This window comes from Anser cygnoides, chromosome 23 (assembly GCF_040182565.1).
Source record: "Anser cygnoides isolate HZ-2024a breed goose chromosome 23, Taihu_goose_T2T_genome, whole genome shotgun sequence".
Classification (NCBI taxonomy): Eukaryota; Metazoa; Chordata; class Aves; order Anseriformes; family Anatidae; genus Anser; species Anser cygnoides.
Genome location: NC_089895.1, coordinates 6,751,791 through 6,772,138, shown reverse-complemented (window position 1 = coordinate 6,772,138; position 20,348 = coordinate 6,751,791). Strand labels below are relative to the sequence as shown.

General features: G+C 40.0%; 3 protein-coding genes across 7 annotated transcripts in view; 1 reads left to right on the top strand and 2 right to left on the bottom strand.

Annotated features, from left to right (window-relative positions):
- The window catches only part of PLCH2 (phospholipase C eta 2), an 89,748-nt gene extending 84,914 nt beyond the window's left edge, over positions 1 to 4,834 (bottom strand). Inside the window, exons 1-3 of the mRNA XM_066982216.1 lie at positions 4,267 to 4,834; positions 3,490 to 3,630; positions 1,144 to 2,100 (exon numbers count right to left, since the gene is read on the bottom strand). The gene's annotated coding sequence lies outside the window, so the exon portion shown is untranslated. The remainder of the gene's footprint in view (positions 1 to 1,143; positions 2,101 to 3,489; positions 3,631 to 4,266) is intronic.
- A 29-nt stretch (positions 4,835 to 4,863) lies between these two features.
- On the top strand, positions 4,864 to 10,415 carry PEX10 (peroxisomal biogenesis factor 10). 2 transcript variants are annotated; one of them, XM_048067539.2, is made up of 6 exons: positions 4,864 to 5,021; positions 5,193 to 5,273; positions 5,785 to 6,191; positions 7,004 to 7,176; positions 7,478 to 7,613; positions 10,177 to 10,415. In XM_048067539.2, the coding sequence occupies exons 1-6, from the start codon at positions 4,910 to 4,912 to the stop codon at positions 10,246 to 10,248; spliced, it is 981 nt and encodes a 326-aa protein (XP_047923496.2). In that variant the 5' UTR covers positions 4,864 to 4,909; the 3' UTR covers positions 10,249 to 10,415. The 2 variants fall into 2 exon arrangements, with proteins under 2 accessions (XP_047923496.2, XP_066838340.1); XM_066982239.1 differs by lacking the exon at positions 10,177 to 10,415 and having other exon boundaries at positions 7,439 to 7,613.
- Positions 10,416 to 12,456: 2,041 nt separating this feature from the next.
- On the bottom strand, positions 12,457 to 20,267 carry RER1 (retention in endoplasmic reticulum sorting receptor 1). Of its 4 annotated transcripts, none has more exons than XM_048067545.2 (8): positions 20,127 to 20,267; positions 17,761 to 17,927; positions 17,506 to 17,532; positions 16,776 to 16,880; positions 15,490 to 15,589; positions 14,952 to 15,030; positions 14,710 to 14,845; positions 12,457 to 13,866 (listed from the first exon to the last, which is right to left on the bottom strand). In XM_048067545.2, exons 2-8 carry the CDS (start codon positions 17,875 to 17,877, stop codon positions 13,777 to 13,779), a joined length of 654 nt encoding a protein of 217 aa, XP_047923502.1. In that variant the 5' UTR covers positions 17,878 to 17,927; positions 20,127 to 20,267; the 3' UTR covers positions 12,457 to 13,776. The 4 variants fall into 4 exon arrangements, with proteins under 4 accessions (XP_047923502.1, XP_047923505.1, XP_047923501.1 ...); XM_048067548.2 differs by having other exon boundaries at positions 17,848 to 17,927; XM_048067544.2 differs by lacking the exon at positions 17,761 to 17,927 and having other exon boundaries at positions 17,447 to 17,532; positions 20,127 to 20,174.
- Positions 20,268 to 20,348: the final 81 nt, after the last annotated feature.

Here is a 20,348-nt window from a genome sequence, read left to right as displayed (position 1 = left end):
CGCTGACCTTCCCTCACAACCCATCCGTCCTTCATTTGGAATGAACAGTTCCTTCGTACCTAATCTTAATAGGCAAAAAAAAACCTCCACAGCTAACATTTTTCCCCCCTCAGTAGGAACAGAAAATCTCTTAATAGACAAAACTTTGACCACTTTATTTTAAACAATAGACAACTTCACTTTGAGCTACATTATGAAGACAGCATTTATTTCTTAGCCCAAGCTTTCCAAAGCAAGCTGTGAATCTTACTCTCCTTCTATTTTATTATTTAGCAATGGAACCTACCTCTACCATGAAACAAAACAGGTTTCTAGAACTTCTTGCCCTGAGGATTTCAGGTATGCTTAAGATCTACATCTAAACTCTGGAGCCTGAGGCATTTACAGCATGCACATCACTAGCAGTTTGGCCATCCTTATTATTGCCCATATCTCTGCAATCCTAACCTACATTTTTATGCCAGAAAAGAACTGAAAATTCCTCATCCATAGCCCAAATCAATGACAAAAATAATCCAAACCATGCCTACCCTTTTGAAAGGTCATGTGTGCCTTTCCAAGTCAAGAATTACTAACTGCTCAGTCATGGAATCAGACAGGATATATTACTTACTTTTAACCGGTATTTTATTTAAATATCTAAAGTTTATTTTACAATAAACTTCTCTCATCCAAGTCAGTTTTACTTTTGGCTCAGTATACCGGTAAAAGCGCAAGTTATCATTTCAGAATGAATGCCCTAGTCTCTTGTGCTGAAGCATGCAGCTGCCAGTTAGAAAAGGCTAAACTGTCAATTACAAGTGCAATACCTTTCATCCCTACAAGCTCTGAAAAATCCATAAATTTAGGGCAAACAGCATTCTAAGGTCCTACACATTTTTGTGAACAGGAGAGCGCATGACCAAAATCAAACAAGTACTAGACATCGTGTTCTTTCTATTCTTTCTCTCCCTTAAAATAGAGGAAAGCAAAAGAAGCAGCAAACGCTGTTGCCATCATAAAGCTATATACGTTCCTGTGGTAGCGTATTATAAAATTTGCAGCTAACTTCTAAGAGTGAGCAGAACCATTGAAAGTACACCAGAACTATTCCTGATACAGAAAGTAGCAAATTAAAATGAAACAAACCAAAAAAACACAAACCTTTGCCTCTTCTCTCTGGACAGTGCAGTCAATCTGTCCCAGCTTCTTCACACAGTACATCCAAACCTTCATAAGCATAACAAAAAAAAGTAGAGAGGAGGGAACTGCAAAATCTGAGGGTGAAGGCTCCTCCCCTGCATTCTACATGCTGAGGGCTCTCAGCTAACTGATCACAAAGCAGCTCTTACAGTCCTTATTCAAACAGTTCAGCTCCAGGGTAACAAGTTCAAAGTGGGAGGAGGCAGAAGAAGGCAGAGGGTGGTAACAATCTTGAACAGACACTTAGCTGCTTTTATATCTGCAGAACCTGTTCTTCAGGTTGGAAGCTGAAACATCTGCTTATTGCCGTTTGAAAGTTGCACTCCAAACCTCTTCTATACTAACAGGTCTGTATGTAGAGGCAAAACCATATTTAATAATGCACAGACAAGCAACATGTGGGAGGGCAAGTTAATCATTACTGTGCACCAAGTTTGTTTTACATTTTGGACTTCCTTGTGTTAATGTCAGTAAAGCAAGTCACTCCCTTTATCAGGTCTGTTATAAGGAACAGCAGAGAAGCATGCAACAAAAATGAAATCTGCACAGAAATTTCTATCTTGCAAAAGCTTAACTCAAACACAGCAGATAAATTGTAAGAGATATGGCAGTTTCCTACAATCACAGACATCAATCAGAATACAAAATGGAAGAAACAGATTTTTCTTGTGAGTTACAGCACAGCTGAGGTTGGCAGGGACCTCTGGAGATCATCTGGTCCAAGCCCCCCACAGGAGGTTGCCCAGGACTGTGTCCAGGCAGCTGTCACCGAGAACGGAGATACTCACTGTGTAACCATGACGGAGGGAACAGCTGGCCGGGGCAACACCAGGCTGCCTGCACCATTTCTCTTCAGTATCAGCTGAACCATCACATCAGTAAAAAGATCGCAGGGGCTGGTAGTCTCTGCAACCATTCCTATGACAGAGCACATTCAAGAGACTGTCAGAGGTTCAGCAGGCAGTGTTTGAAAGGCCCTAGAGTCCCTAAGGCATGGCTAGCTTGTTTTTTCAGTTTAATGCACTTAGCTGCTTAGTATTGGGCTAGGAAAAAGTGCTGGTTTGTCATTCCTGGTAAGACATTACACATTTCTTTTCCTTAAAACAAGCACACCACCTGTGCAGTCTGCATTCAGATCAGCCACTTCTCTCACTCTGAATCTTCTAACTCACGATTTCGGTTTTGCCAAAGGATGGATTTTATGGGAGAAGCAGGTTTGGCCCAGAACAACAAGGAATAATCCCAGGTCATACGAACTACCTTCGTTTGGTTTTGTATTTTTAGTCCCAACAGTAATTTTGGGGGGAGATGTCTGGGGTTGTGTCCCCAGACAGACTGGCAGATTGTGTGTTCCCCACTGTACAAAATGCCACTGCCTAGAGCTGGTGCATTATGCGCTACGCCAAATTCTGTGCTTAGCAAACTCTGTCAAGTAAACAGGGAGTAAAAAATCTCAGTGTGAAACAGAGGCCTACATTCAGATCTAAACTTATTACAGACAACAACATAAAGAAAGGAAACAAAAAGTATTTGAGATGCTTTTTACACAACATTTCAGAGCCTAGTATCGTATATACATTCTAAAAGTCAATGGTACCTCGTAGGTAACTCTGGAGAATATTGCATACTTTGCAAAGCATTCATACACAAATGTACATTTCTTCATGATGTTACAATAACAATTAACTGCCCAAAAGCATATTTGAGTGGCTGTAACGTGGATGTGAATTGTTTCCTTTTTCCTGAGAGCACTCAGGAGCTTGTCACAGCACAAATCAACCTAACTTCTGGAATATAATAAAATCCATTCAATTTGTTGAGTGCAGTGACGCACAGAGAAGTTAAACACATTTTAATGTTTACAGGAACAGAGTTTTGGCAGCCTAAAACCCCAGGTGATGATAAGAAATAGTTAATGTGGGAATTGAAAATCAGTAAATAATTAACAAATTGGCTCCATAAAACTTTACTGCAAAGAACAGACTGAATAGACACAAAAACAATGAAATGACCATAAATCATTTAAAATGGTTGACAATTTGAATTTTTAAGTGTTATTAAGGTTGGTTTCTGTTGTCCATAACAAAAATTGCTATTTCCCACAAAGTAGGAATAGAGCCTGTAATCATTTGCACAACCTTGCACCGGCCCGTAAGGGTTCATTACATCATTTTTCTTACAGCTTTTGGATAATCTTTGACTATGCTGTTTATTTAAAGCTATATTAAAAATAACTATATTAAAAAGAAAGAATACTATTTGCCATAATCCCCCCCCCTAGCATTTTTTAAGGGAAGATAATCTGACCTTCAGAATCCTAGCTTTATCTTCAGCTGTACAAATGGTTTCCAGTCTAATAATTAAGTGCCTGTTAGCCAACCTTCAGCAGCTTTGCAAAAAAAATAAATAACATCACCACACCTCTCGAGCTTTCTTTCGTTTCTTGACCTAAAAAACAAAACGAAACAAAACAAAAACTGTATTTACCAAGTTCAGTAAAATAGCAACATTTACCCTGCAGACTTAATAAAACACATCTCATACAGAGCACAAGAGAAATTTTACCGAGCACTCGAGCCAACCTCTCAGGTGTCACCCGAGGCTGAGCTAACAGCACTACCAAGATGCCGCCGTTTGTTCCCAACTCCCCCGAGAATTCTCATGTTCAGATTCCCTCATGTGCAAGCGATTCAAGAGAGATTAACCTCGACTGCTTGAGGAAATCTTAATATATGAGACTACAGAACCTACCACAGAGAGTAGGAAGATTAAACTGTAATTTAGATGCACTTGCTGCACTGCCTATGCAATGTTGAAGTGGCAACCAGTATTTTTTAAGATGAGGTTACCAAGGCTTGTAATTTTAACTAGTATCTTCCCACATTTGTTATTTTTGTTGACGACAGAGCTGCTAAATACGTGAGACGGGGGGAATCACAGCCCTCACTTGAAACAAGATCAAAACACCCGGGAGTATGAAGCGAACTAGAATTTTATACAAAATAATCGAAAGGTTTGCCAGAAGGTTTAGGTTCGAATTTTTAAGGACGCGGTCGGCTGGGGCAGCAGCTTGCAGCCTGTTACCTCAGCACAGCTCGGGTCATGGCGCTGCACCGAGGCCTCAGAAGAAGGCGCACGGTGCCTGGGAGAACCGAGGGAAACTGCGGGTGTTTCCTAACGCAGGCGCTCCCCCTGCCGCCGTGCTGGAAGAAATGTCCTCACATTTCCCCTCCTTGCATCATTTCACAGCCAGAGGGAGCAACCTGCGGCACCGCCATCCGCGAGCCCTGCTGGCAAACGCCGGCTGGGACCCACCCAGGGCAGAGATGTTCTCAGATAAACCCCTTCCACCGCCGAAGCGCCGAGCTTCCCCGCTGCCTACACGTTTTGCAAAACTGAGTTTACAATTAATAAGACACCAAGGGGAAAAAAAAATAAAACCGTTTTAATAAAAACAAACATTTCAGACGGCAGGAGGCAGATAGGCAGCATCTTGTAATGGCGGTGCGCTGAGGAGAGGATGGCGGCGGGACTCGGACAGACCCCTGAGGGGGGACCCGCTTCCAGGGCAGCCTCTGAGGGGGAACCGGCGCCGTTCCGACCCCCGAGGGGGAGAACCGACCCCTGAGGGGCACCGGCCGCCGGCTGAGGCGGGGCAGCCGTCAGGGGGCGGTGGCTGCCGTGGCCCCCGCCTTCCCCTCGGCTTCCCGCCCTCGCCGCCGCCGTCATGGCGCTGGCCGAGGCCGGCCCGGCGCGGGTGGTGCGGAGCGGGCAGAAGGACGAGCTGTACCGCAGCGGGCTGCGGAGCGGGGCCGGCGCCGCCCTGCACGGCCTCGCGGGTACCGCCCGGGGCGGTCTGGGGGTGCTGCCGGGCCCGGGGCCGGATCCCCCTCACCCGGCTCCGTGCGGCTTCTGTAGGGTCGGGTGCGGAGGGGTCTGCGAGAGTCACTGCCGAAGGAGGGCTTAGCGTGAATTTATGTAAAATAAGCGTAACGGTGCTCTGCTCTTAGGTGCGAAGAAGTGGCTGGAATGGAGGAGAGAGATCGAACTGCTTTCTGATGTGGCCTACTTCGTCCTCACCACTCTGTCAGGTAACGGGCCCAGCAATTTATTTAGTATCTAGCGTTTCTTCTGCGTAAAAAAGGAGCTTTCTGCCCCGGATATGAGCTATGTTTTGGTGACCACCAACTAGCATGAGATGGCTTGACAGTGATTTCTTTTAATGAGACTTTTTAGTTGATTTTCTGTAAATGCCTTTTATTAAATATGCTAACCACTGAATTGTCAGAAATTTGAGTTCAAATTCAGTTTAGCAATCCAGATATGTACATGTTATTTTAAAAGCAAAAGTTCTTTTTAAAAAAGGGAGGATGACATTATGAAAATGTATCCCTGCTTTAAGCCTAAACTATTGCAGATATCGAATGCTGATGTAAATACAGTGCTCACCTCATTCAACACAGAAAACGCAGCTACTTCTGAAATCCAAAACCTAGTAGCTGTTCTGATCTGAGCAGCCTGTCAGCACTGCCCAGCCGTACAGAGAATGGTATTACGATTGCTGTCTTACCCTGCTTGTTTTCTGTTACACGCGTTATTTAGGTTACCAAACTCTGGGTGAAGAATATGTTAACATTGTCCAAGTTGACTCAACCAAGAAAAGGGTACCTTCTTTTCTTCGACGGGCCGTCTTCATTTCTCTTCATACTGTAGTACCTTATTGCTTAGAAAAGGGATTGCTGCATCTGGAACACGAGCTGCAGCTTGAAGCTGATGGGGCAAGAACCTTACAGAGCAACCCAGCGCTTGGCTTATCCAGTAGGACCTTAATACGAAACTGGATACAGAGACAAGTCAGGGAGCTTACAGAACAGCAGAAGAAAACACTCTTACAAATTGTGTATGTTCTTAAACAATCCTTTCCTTTGCTTCATCGACTACATCTGGCAGTATTCTACATCCATGGCACTTTTTATCACCTATCTAAAAGAATTGCAGGAATCAGATACGTAAGTGGATCTATTTATTGTTTGAAGATGATATCCACTGCAGTATTTTGGCTTCTTTTGGGATGCAGCATGTTTAAAAGGGATACAGAACTTGGCTATATCTGATTATGATATAAGCAGTGCAGACTGGGTGACAGGGAAATTTTTAATACCTTATAGAATGGTTATTCCTTCCAGTTAAGGGTTATGACTAATGAACGTGAATGCACTGTTACAAGTTAATACCCTGTATAACCTTAGAATACTGTCTAATCTGGCCTGTCTTCTACAGATAGACAAAAAGCAGCTTAATAAATCCATGGGAAATACTTATAGTTTTGAACAAAAATAAGTACACATTTAGATAGTATTTTTCTGTATGATGAGCTTAATTTCACATTTTTTTCAAGGAGTGTCTTTCTGAAAGGCAGCCCCAGCCACTGGCCTAGAAACACATAGACACAAGACTTCTCAATAATTCCCTGGTCAAAATACCCTGTCAGCGTGGAAATGAAGTGTTTGACTGTTGGCTCAGAGCTACCTAACAGCAATCTGATTAAAGCAATAGCTTTACATGGACAGACAGACAACTCAAGACAAACGATCCTTGCCCGAACAGCAGTTAAGTGTAGCCTAACTGAATGAGATGCATCCAAGACACATTAGACATACAAAGAAACAGCTGACTGGCAAGTCGATCACTCCTAGAAACATGTCATTCTTTTGACAGAAATGAAAATCCCAAATCAGTAATTTATTGATACGGAGGAGGGAGAGGCGTAGCTTCATAAAACTTCAGCAACTAAACATCCCTCTTTGTGTGCATTATGCAGCTGCGCTTTGGAGGACTGCAAGAAGATCAGAGTATTCGATCAAGTTACAAGTTTCTTGGAATAATTTCACTGTTTCATCTTCTTCTGACAATCGGTGTTCAGATGTACAGCTTCAAACAAAAGCAAAGAGCGAAGCAGGAATGGAAACTACACCGCAGCCTGGCTCCTCAGAAGTATGATGATCTTTGCTTACTAGAAAAGTGGTAGAAGCAATTGTTGGAAATGTAATAGCTTTCATGAACAGGGAGAGCACTGCAATTACATTGTGACTTGAGTTAGAACCTGAGGTAATGTAACATCTGACACTTGCCTCATTGTTCTAAGCATTACGTTTCATGCTTTGCTTTTATGTATGAGACTTTCACAAAAAGGGTTAAATACTTAAAGTGGGGGTTACTTTAGGATTCTAAGTTAACAACTCTTTCTTGCAAACAGGCTACACAAAATTAAGTAATACATACCTATGTTAATTAGAAATATGACCAAGGAAAAAGCTACTGGGCGCCACTCCCGCTGCACTTTGTGTTTGGAAGAACGGAGACACACAACAGCCACACCTTGCGGCCATCTGTTCTGCTGGGAATGCATCACAGAATGGTGTAACACCAGAGTAAGTACAGAGGGACAGATAGAGGCTGGAAGGAGTAAACATTATGAAATTTCTACTTGAAAATACCTGTCAGGCTGGTTATTGAAGTAATACCTTTTCCCTCACTAAGGCACTCAAAATCCCCACACAAGACTTTACCAGGACCCATATATTTTATTAAATTAGGATGACTATGGGTTACATAGATTAGGTAAATAAGGTAAGCCCTTTTCTGATCCAGCCACTGAAATGCAATTGGACGTACTGCAGAAGTCAGACACAAATGTAATTCCTTTATCTGAAGACCTTGGTTATAATTCTGGCTGCTAAAAACAACAAATTTGATAGTGTTCTAATTTCCAGTAAAAAGAAGTAAGCTACAGCTGAACTGAGCTAGCTCTTACACATGAAAAGACTCGGGTTTTGCTCTGGATTAATGAAATAAAACAGAATGTTCATCCATTAAGGATTTTATGGATATCTTGGAATAAGGTGTTATTCATTTATTCTCTGAATAAACAATGTTCAACAGAAAAAAAATACAACTACCACTTAGAAATAAAATCTTTGCCTCAGAGGCTATGTCTGTGCTATAAGTCTGATGCATCACTGTGGCTGTTTTAGAAATGTATAACCTACTTAAATTTTCTGACACTGCTACTAGTATAGCTGTGGTAGAATCAGACAAATATTACTCGTCAGAGTACTTCCCAAGGATCCCGTATGAATCTTGACACTAAAATCACTATAGTCAAAGTATCACTATGAAAGACCTGTATTTACATCCACCAAGATTATACTTACACAAGTTGTTAAGCTCTACAATATATAGATGATTTGAAAACAAAATAGAATGCAGCCTGTAAACAAACAACATCCTGATGCACATCAGGAAACATCCAGAGTCTTTTCAAATTTGTTTGTAAAGACGTAGCCAGCGTTCATCAGTCTGGCGTGAATGCTGCCTGAAGCTGTGGTAGAAATGGTTCCATCTAATTGCAGGGAAAGATTAGAATAATTTAGGTAATGATCCTTCTGCATTGTGGCTTTACTCAATCTTATTTGGTCCCTTAGAGGACTGTGCATCTTAAAGTTGTTCCTGTAATCTAGAATGAAGATCAGTATTCACTTCCCATAACAACTCTAACTGCAAAATTAATGAAGAACTTCACAAGTTCGCATTCAAAATTGCCCTGCATGAAGTTGTGTCAACTGAAGCCCAGGCTTTAAAGTTTGAGTATAGAAGTACACAGAAGGCTACTGACAATTTCAGCTGTCAAGTTTTCAGTGTGAGTACTAGCTGGGAATAGAGCCAAATCTGTTAGAGGACTTATTTTTTGCATTGTTGCCTATTCTAAAGGTGTCCCAGATGCACATAGCTGTAGGTAGAAGTATTAAAAATCCATTATGCAGTGACTTTCCATACTTGAAAGCATCCTTTCACTATAATTGCATCTTTACATTATTCTTTGCCCTAAAGACTTGGTAACTAATTTGCCCAGAGCAGTTCAAAGTCAGTGGTACAACTTTTTTTGTGTGTTTGTTTCAGGTATAGTGACATTTTTCTTAACATTGACAACACTTATAAAATGATAAGTTTTAGTCTTTTCAAATGTGCCAACATGAAATCCTTTGACTCTCCTACTGGATTCACCAAGCAAAGATACACAAATTTAAGAGATCTTAGAGAGCTAAGAATAGTTTTTAACACACAGCTAATATCTTTAAATAATACTTCTGTCATATATGAATGTTTCCTTATAGTGGCCCTGTCATTTTTCTTCACATAATAGCAAAATTAACTGAAGTAGTAGTATTTCTTCCTAGAATTAAAAAAAAAAAAAAAAAGACACCAGAAGAATTGTTAAGAATCTATCCAGTTTGTTTTGACTTACTGCTTCAGGAAATGCCTGTTAAATAGCAAGTAAAAGCACAGCATTTGTTGGGAAAACTCAGGACAATACAACTGAGAAAGACTGCCTGAAATTCTGTAACAAACTTTGCAATGACGCTGGACTGTAATACACCTTGAGTAAAAACGCGTATAACGTAGTATAGATATTTTGGGTGAAGAATGGCAATAAAGAGACTAGCAGTCTACTAGCTCAGCTGCAAATAAAAGTCAGGGGAATTATTTTAAGTACAAAGGGGGGAAAAAAACCTGCATCTGAAAAGAGTATATGGCAGCATTACTTGTCAATATTCAAGGGTAACAGAACATGTGAATAAAATTGCAGTGACTATTTGAGGGGTTTTGCTAGACAGGCTTCCTTGTAGGTGAAAATCCAAAAGGTTTCTTTTCTCTAAGGTTATGAAGTTGCTTCAAGGTAAGATGTTGTATGTTTTGTGCAATAGCCAAAGGCTTAAGGGTATATTTTAAACAGCACCTCAAATTGCTCTTTAAGTTAGGCTAGCTTACAAGACTTTTCATGGTTAAGCTTGTATCACAAACTAGACTAAAAAAAATAGTTTTAATTACAGGAGCTCACTATTTTCTAGAAGCAGTCAGTATTTGGATTTTTTTTTAAGTTTTATTTTTAATCTCTTAAATACAGCAATTTAATACGAATTTCTTTTCTTGTAGACAGAATGTCCACTGTGCAGAGAGAAGTTTCATCCTCAGAAACTGATCTACCTACATCACTACCAAATGTAAAGGAAAAATTTCATTTCATGACAAGGGTCTTCACTCTCATACCCTTTACAAAGTGGTCATACAGCTTGAATTAGTCCAAGAACAAGGCTTTATTGTAAAACTGGTAACTGCCTGTACAAGGTGGCACTTCATTCCTGTTTTACAAAATAAATCTATTTCTGCCTCTACTTTCCTGTTTCTTGCGACATGGTTCTTGACTATATCAAAAATATGTCTATCTAAAAAGTGCTTACCACAAATGTAATACTGTTCTTCACTTTGGACAATGAAAAATTTAAGTCATCTTCTCACTTACATTTAGAAAGTCTGAATAACAAGTCTTCCAACCTTTTATAACATGCTTAAGGCATCAGTAAAATTCTACTGTATCTAAGACTCCCTTTCTCTTGTTGCATTACAGTAGTCCTGCTCTTTGCTGTAAACTTCAGAGGGAAAACAAGCTGTACACAGATCCTTAGTTTAACTGCAGTGGAATTTCTGATGATAAATGTATGTCACATACTATACGTTTTCCTACCAAGGTTAACAGTGAGGCAGGTTGCCTTGATTTACAAACTGTCTTTCCCTAAGATCAACAGAAGCAACAGATGCGAGGCCAAAGTAATGCAGAGTACAGATAATTCTGCACACTGATGAATTAACGTGGAGCTTCCAAACTCAACACTCTTCTACCATTATTGATATCAAGGCTTTTCATCAAGTATTCCAGACATTTAGTCTATAGAAGTGTTGTTTCAAAAAGCCCTAGTATGCATACTAATAGCAAACTGCTCAACTATAAAGTGTTAATTTTATAACACAGCTTAAGTTTTGTCTGTGTGGCATTTTCTACAGCCTAACACAGGGAAGAAGCTGACTTCAGCCACAAGCCCCCTACCCCTCTGTATGGCAACAGGGGTTAATTAAGCTAAGCCAGTATGTTGCAGTATAAACGAGGAGGGTTTCAGCAGCATCACCTCATCAAGGTTCATTCCCTTAAGCTATTACTCGTTCAGTTATACAGGTAGAGCAGCAGAGAAAAAAACTAGGTAATTGTTAATGCATCTTCTGATTTCATGATTGAAAGTACACAAGATTAACTTATTTGTAGTTCTTAAATACAAATGGAGAGGGAAATCCAAATGATCCCCTCTGTGGATCATGAGTTAGTTTCATTAAGTCTTTCACAAACAGCACTGAATATGGACGTGGGGTGGGGAGGAGGCATGCTACAGTAAGCACTTTTAAGATAGTTATTCACACTGTAGAGATCCTGGTTAGCTAGTTAATAATTAAGTCTTCAAGTGTTATAAATCCTCCAATAAAGTTAGTCGAACATTTCATTGTATCTATATATGGAATGAAAAGAGTTGCCAGTAAAAAATAATGCCAACACTTCAGCATTACTTTACAAAAGCTGGTTTTCAGTCTCGATACCATCCTTTTCTTACACCAAAAAACTTCCAGGCATGCCCCACCTGCTTAAAACTGTAAAGAGTGGCAGAAAAATGGTCCATATGACTCAAAACGTGACCAGCTAAGGAAATGACTACCTTATAGTCATCTCCTTACAAAGGAAAACAGCAAGGAAAGATAATTAATTGCACAGAAACAAGTAGGAAGCAAATGATGACTGAGAAGTAACTGTGAAGTTGTCAAGTTTTTCAAGCATTCTGTAAGGGTAACTTATTTTTAGCACTTGTAAGTGGTAAAAATAGAGCAGTTTAACAAAATGTCATCAAACTTGTCTGGCCTTTGCAAGCTGAGATTCAGCTAGGGAACTATACAGTTGTCTCGATGTCATCTACAATACATATTTGAAAAGTGCTAATCCGACAAAGGAAGAACAGCTGTCACCTAAGAATGAGAAGCCATTCATTCTTTATGCTGCCACTTAAGTTAGAAATTAAGTGGAGGTAGAAATTTCTAATTTGCAATGACTGTCTTTAATACCCCATTGTTTAGCAGGAATCATCCCAGTTACTAATTTTAACATTAATAAATAGAAAAAACACCATACTTTTCTCCCTGATTTGCCCTCATATTCAGAGACTCCAGGAAACCTGAAGGCAGCTCCTCCAAATCAAGACTTTCAGGTTTTGAGGCAATGAACTGCAAACATCCATGACTGGTACTTTTGTAAGGCCCTTTCTGGATACAGTGTTTCTGTAACTTAAAGTTTGACATTACATACACATAAACAAACAAAAAACAACAACAGGCCAATGCCAACTTAAACTACCTTTAACTTTTCCAGGTTTACCAAAGACTAAATTCCAGGGCTCCATAATGACTTCATTTGACAAAATCAGATAAAAGGGTTCTTTACATACATTTGCCAATTAGACATCTGTTGAAATTGCCACTATTCTCCATTCAGAATATTCAAAGAGCTAATCTTTTTTTCCTTTCTACCAGTGAATGTTCCCTGAAGAACTATAATAGGCATCACATGAAGATAAATGCTGAGGGTAATCACTACTGAAAAGAATCCATAAATACTGTCATCTATCTATCTATACATATAAATATATAAAGATAATAGAGAACAAGCAAAGGGGGACACTGTCTTTTAATAAATTTTGGAATTAAAAAGTCACTTAATAAAACTGCAGTTGTATCACATGAAAAAGTTTACATGCAGGTCATTTATCTCTGATTTTTTTTCCCGTAGAAAATGAAAACCTTTGTTAAAACCCACAAAGTTGTCTCCTACGGCCAGTTTGGGTATATTCCGAAGGGGCTGCATGAAGTCAGCTTAAGCTAATCAAGCAACCCTTGGGTATGAAAGAAATTTCAACTAATAACAATTAATATATATATATATATATATATATATAATTCCAGGTCCTCAAAGGAAATGGTCATAGATTTTGAACAAAGTTTTGAATCATCATGAAAGAGCCCAATTTTAGCATCTGCTAGGAGATGCAATGGTGAAACTGGCATTAAAACCTAACAGAAATGAGTTACTTTAGAAGCTATACATTTTTTTTTCCCTACTGAAAAACCCATGATTTTGTAGATTTATTACTCCTATTTATATTTATGACTCAGTAATACCATGCATTTAGCAAACTGGCTTAAGTTCTGCATCTACTTAGGTCTATTGAATTTTTGTATGAAAATAGCACATGGCCATGAAGCAGAAAACAGCATCATGTGTGCGTGCCACCTTTTTCTTCCTCCACATACGTGCACAGCACTTCAGGGTGACAGTGAGGAGAACTATGTAAAAATATCCAACTCAAAGCCATTAATCTCTCCAGTGCAATGGATCCTGAAAGAAATCCGTTATCCCAAATCCATGGGATTATCCAAAGTTTCTCCAACTTCTTACAAAAGACAAACTCAATGCAATTTGGTTAGAATGCCAGTTTCTTCAAGAAACTGATATTTCAGATAAAAATAGCAAGATCCTCTTAAAATGAAACTTCAACTGCTTTTTCACCACTCAATCATTTTATGAAGAAAAAAGGCATTGTTACAATGGCTCAAAATCGTTCCTTTAGTTATAAGTAGAATTGGTCAACAGGTTGATTGCATGTTCTAGCTAGCAAAGGTCTTTCCCACATCTTCTTTCCCTTTGTATTTCCTCTTGCCATGTGTGAAGGGTATATATCTGTACTTTATCATATGCTGTAAAGAAAAAAAAAACAATTTTTAGGGGCAAGAAACTTAGATAATGTTTACAAACATGTTTCATAATATGCAAAATAAATTACAAAGTCCTCTATGCAAACAGTTCTTCAGTATTGTAATAGCAAATCATGAACCAATTTACATTTAAATAATGCCATGAGCTCAGTCTTCTAAATATAAAATTTGGTTCTAGCCAACGACATATACAGTACAGTGAAGTTTACTGATTAGGGGATTGCAGAAAACTGGATATAATATAAAGATATTAATTTCCTACCCTTCACTTTACAACTTTGAGTACTGGTACTTAGTCAAAATCCTGCGTGTCTGGAAAAAAATTGCTTCTCCTTTTAAAATCCCAACAAATTTTAAGTAGTTTCTTAAAAATGTGTCTGAATGATTTGCCTATGTTTTTCTTCCCCGTCTCTCCATCCACTTGGCTTGAGCAAACTTGTCACAATACCCCTTTTACTCCAACAGAGACCCTAAAAGACTTCTTCTTTAAAAGCAGCCATAGGTAACTGAAGAAAGGAAGTGAATCAGACATTTTGAGACATCCTGTATAAAAAACTGACTGAAATTTAAGACCAGAACTGTTTGGAAGTAAGTATCAAATGTTGTATATGTAGTGTATGAAGCTTTTTCCAAGTATTTTTGTTTCTTGCTATCCATATTTGCTCAAACTTGCAAATATACAACTAATGCTCATGCATAAGGCGTTCAACTGAAAGAAATATACACATGTAATAATTGTAATGTGCTTAAGCGGATGGATGGATAGTTTGTTACAATACTATACATTTTGACATCAAGTGCTACTATCTGTTCTTGGCAAGTTACCTTGATTTGCCTCTTCATAGTGATACAAAACAGCATAATGAAGTACATCACGAGGATTGGCCAAAAAACTGGAACGTTGAAAGCCTCAAAGAACGTACATGCCATAGCAACCAGGATGCCTTTAGTGGCAGAGTGCCTTAAAAATAACGTTAACAATTAATCCTTCAACCCCAGTCACCGTTAATTTGATGCAGATACTTAAACATTTCAGAAACAAAGTTTACAGAGATAGATCCACTCACCAGAATTTAAACTCTGGGAGCCTTCTAATGAAAGGCCGAAATTCTTCATTTTGCCTTGTAGGTAAGGAAGGACCATCATCTGAAGAAAACATAAAAATGAAAAAAAAAAAGAAAAAAAAAAGATCAACCTCCATCACAGACTTTTTTTAATCTTTAAAAAAAGAACTTTCATTGTATGCAAAGATCCCACTGCAGCTTCTGCGTTAATATAACAGGGTTCATTTCCCATAAGAGAAAGATAACAAAAATCAGTGCAAGGTCATTTGAGTCATTATAGGGAGAATTTAAGCAACATAAAACTTCTGTATACATACATAACACTTAAATAATATGGAATATGTTCAAACCTCAAAAAGAAAAACATTTTAAAGACAAACCTTTTAACAACTCCTAATATCTAGTAGTATAAAGTTTTTGTAAGCTCAAAAATGCAACGGTCAGGCTGAAATTGCACATATTAAACATTACTCGGTCAGACAAAATGAGCTGGCAGTTTGACTAAGTTCAGAATTATTGCGGAATGAACTGTTCATCATACCTGAATCTTCCATTAAAGAGGGGTCTACCTTTGGCGACAAGAAAGCTATGAAGAGATTTAGATGGTAGATTCCCAAGGCATATGTCACAATGTACCAACCCTGAAGAAAAGAGGAAAAAAGAACTAAGATTAAAGAATTACTGAAAACTACTTTCAGATACTGATTTTTCAAGATGAAACTGTTTTTTCTTCCTCTTCCCAAAGAAGCACTTTTCTATATCCTCACATTCACATGAAATGTGAAGTTACATAGAAGATATAGAAATGAGTTTTCTATATTTGTCTAAAAAAGACAATATTCTCACTGCATAAAATAAACATTCAGACTCTAGGAATAGATGAAATCACCTTTATGAATCTACCCTGTGAGAGTTCTTGGCCTGTCTTTTAATTAAGATGTTTTCTGATATTTGTATACTGACAGCTAACATATATAACAGTTTTCATTAAAAGCTACTTAAATATTAACTAAACTTGCTGGAAGACAAACAAACAAAGATGAAAAATCTATCACCCTTTGTAAGCTAAACAATTTCTAAGTTTTATAACAGTAATCCTAATATAGTAATTAATACAAGCCTTAAAATATGAGTAGTGCAGATCTCTGATGTATTAATGGATTTAATTAAAACTTTTCTCAAGCGTCTGGTTTCTACGTTCAAGATGTAGATATCATAAAAGCAGCATAAAAGAAGTAAACAGCATAAAAGCAACAATTTTTAAAATAATCTCTGCAGGCTTCCATCACTTAAATGTTCCTATTACTACCATCTGTATGGTTTTCACATTCAATTTGTAATCTTCAGTTTTCAGGAATAATAATTCTCAAGCTCTTAACTGAATCGGAGATTGGCATGAAATAGAGGCATCTGATTAGTGGAGAAATAGTTTGCTGATGGCCTGCAGTGACAGAAGTGCCGAACAAGCAGTTCTTTATGGTTTGCATGACAGAAGGTAACCACTGGCTCCTGAACGAGATACACAGCTTTAAAAATAAAACCTTAATTGCAAAAGAGTTTTCAGAATTTTATTATGTAATTTCATCAGAATTAGTGGAGTGTTTCTGCCTTCTGCTACCATCAAATTCTTAAGCATTCACAAGCTCTTCAGTCTGAGGCTGCAAGTTTAACACCAGCAAGACAAGGTGTCACTTCAGACTATCTAATTTAGTGTGTTTTAATGATACAGTAATTCCAAAGTAGTATACTTTATAAATACTCTTAACACAATAAATAGAACAGTAATGATACCTACTCCTATCTGAGCAGTAAATCCAGTTTCCCTACCTGCAGTAAATAAACTCTAATCATGTAGATAAAACTCAGACCCAAAGTTACAATCCATCGCACTGCAGTATATGGAGTAGACTTGTCTAACCACGATTGATAAATCTAGGAAAAAATACAAAGTATACATCAGTAAAATACATCATGAGCAACGAATAGTGTATATTACAGGGTAGCATTAGAAATTGCAAGCATTTGTAAAGACACTTTGGGAAGGAGAAAAACATGAAGCATTATTCTTCTTTATTATAAACATGCTTATGAGCATTTGAAAATACAAGTTCGCTGTTTCCACAAAGGCCAAAAAAACAAAACAACGAAAAAAACCAACAACTCCTAATGCTTGGGACATCATAGAGACTTAGGTCCTCAGCATTTCATTGTTTATTTTCCTTAAGTTTACTTTCCTTAAGACCATTCTAGCAGGGAATCTAAGGTAACTCCTCATTGTTGAGGACAGCAATGCATTATCGCTGTGCAGTGTCACCCCCCCCAACATTCAGTATTCCATTAAGCTACATATTGTAATATCTCGTCTATTTCTAAAACATTTCAAAAGAAATCTGTACAAACTGTAGCATTTCAACAATTGATCCAAAAAGTAACGCGGTTAAGAAGTTGCATTGAGACTTTCTTCTGATGTAGTCACAGAAACCCTACAGAAAACCAACCTGTCCAAGTCTTGTGAAAAATCTATAGACCACAGAAGGCTTTCCATGAACAGACTCACCAATACTGTCCCCTTCTGACATGGTTGCTGTAGAAATAAAACACAACACACAGATTTTTGTTTTAAACTTTACCTAAGCTCAGTGAAACTTCACAGCACATTAACTGAACTAACAATTACTTATGACATTCTTTTGGATAACCCTGTTTGAAAAATTATTTTTACTGAAGTATTCTTACAGAGAGGGCATTTACTCCAAAAGAAATTAATTTCCAGAAGAAATTGTCAAAAAAGTAAAGAAAAGGATATTTTTACAAAGGCCAGAGAGGATCCAATCCATTTTAGGGAGGGAAAAAAAGTCCATACAGAAATGCAGGAATGAGCCTCGTTAGACATCTTCACCTTGGTAAGGCAGGAGCTGAGTTCTAACATCTAAGCATTGAGATATGTACTGCAGCACCACCCTCCTGTCACCTCAGAGTCTAAAGGCAAAGAACAAAACCAAAATAAATACATATTTTTAAAAGCTGCTTTGGATTTTCAAACATGAGTAACTAGACAGCGGTTTTTAACTTCAAACTGCACACCAGTGGTTAGAGACACAAACCTTCACCATAAGCACCTACATCATCAAAACACACCGGTTTATCTAAAGAATACGAGCAGCTTAGCAGACACAGAAAAGTTTTATGCGTAAGTAAAGTTGTAATCATAAAAGCCAGGGGCAGGATTCTGGATTTGGGTAAAAAAAAAAAAAAATACCTAGGGAATTATTTTTAAGTATGTGCTTCTGCTACCAATTTAAGATCTTGACCTTTCACTTCAGTTAAGCTCAACAAAGCTTTATCATTCACTTGAATATATAAAGCAAGCAAAATAAACTGGATCTTAAACAGAAACATTTTTGCCACATCATCAGAAGTAATCCCTGACATTACTTCCTGGAGTCCCCTTCTGTGGGTGGGACTACAACTCTGGGATAGCCGGAGTGCTTCACGTGACCATACAGATCTGTGAAACATTACTACGGAAAAAAAAAATCAAGTAGAAACTCACACAGAACAGATATGGACACTTTCATTACAGGCAAAAAGGTAGTAATTATTATGCTCCCCATCCCCTGCACTGCAGAGGAAAGAAATTACTCAGCACTATGAGCTGAGCAGCACTTTGTGCTTTATTTGGGGTGGGTTTGAAACGTCCAGGAATATAAGGGCATAATAAAAAACATCCGATCAATTGATCAGATGACAATTCTCTAACGATGTCAAACATCAAACCGCTCATATTCCCACCGGTCATTTTACAGCTACGCACGCCCCAAATCTGTGCCAGCAGCAGACCTGACGTGCCAATCCTGCAAACGTTAACCTATGCAAACCCAGTGACAGATTAGGTATGCGAGTCTACCCATGGCTTCCTGAGGGGGCAGACACTTTGCTTGGTGTAAAAAGTTGTAACACATTGGATTACATGTGCCGGCTTATCCTGCGGGCAGTTCTTCCCCAGCAGCCCAAGGAGCACAAGCAGCTAGTGCTGTGTCCCAGAAGAGCCCCCACTGGCTCAGTTTCAGCAGCACAGAGTAAAGCATCACATGACAGAGCTGAAGAATTTAACTTACTATTTCTCACCGCTTTACAATATTTACTTAAAGAAGACCTGTAATAAAACAAGAACCAAGGAGAGCGATCTTTGGCATTGGAGCTGGCTTACAGTTAAGGACCCAAGCCAGATCTCAGTGGTGTAGGGGCACAATTAAACCCAAACAATAGCAATTCCTCTTTCAGAATGTGGCACAAAACTTCACTGTTCGGCACAAGGAGCAGTGCCAACACTCCAGCCAGACCAGCAATGCCAAGGATCAGAAAGACACGCAGAGATTAACACAAGAAACAAACGAACGGGTTGCTACAAGCAGGAAGCAGAACCGTACCCAAACTAAACTGTATCAAAAAGTTTTTCTCTGATGAGAAATACCGAGAGGGTGAACACAAGCTCTCCAACTATTACGTGTTTTCAACCGCAGTTATTATGGCAACATCATTACGAATGTCACTGCACCGTGGAGTTGTCAAAAATGCCATGACCTGGGGCCAGAAGTCATTTAACTCAGCTGGTGCAACGCTACCCTGAGAGCTGCCGGGTTCTCAGGGAAACCTCTGACCAGAACGCGGATTTCCTTAACGCAGAAATGAAGAAGGTGACTGGGAAAAGCAGCGCTGCAGTTTATACGAGTTCCCTCATCTCGTGAGGGAAGCTTCCTTGCCCAGCAGCGCCCGAGGTGACGGGCACGGAACGGGCCGGGAGACGGGCACCGGGCAGCGACCCCCGGCTCTGTCACCGCGGACCCGGCGCCCCGGACACCGCCGTAACCAAAGCAGCCGAACAACGGCCCCAAAAGAAACCAAGCGGGGAAAAAAAGGAAAAAAATAAAAGAGACAAGCGGTGCGGGGAGGGGCGGGGAGGGGCAGAGCGGGGCCGGGAGCGGCCCCGCCACCGGGAGCGGCCCGGCCCGGGGTGCGGCAACGGTCGCTGGGAGGGCGGAGCGGGCCCGGGGGCCCCAGGACCAGGACCAGGACCGGGCCCGGGGGGCCCGGGCGTCGCTGGGGCTGCCCCCTGTGCTGCCCGTGCCCATGTCGGAGTCGCCGCCCCGCTCCCCTCCGCCCGTCCCCGCTACTCACCGGCGGCCGCGCCGGGCCCTGCCTTCCGCCCCCGCCCCCCGCCTCCGCCGCCGCAAGATGGCGGCAGGAGGGCAGCCGGCCCGCTTCCGCTTCCGGGACACGCCGGGAGGGGCGGGGCGGGGCTAGCTGCCAACCCGCCATTGGCGGCCACCGGGGGAAGGCGGGAGGACGCCGCGAGGGGCGGCGGCGCATGCGCAGATGGCGCGGGGAGGCCCGAGGGGC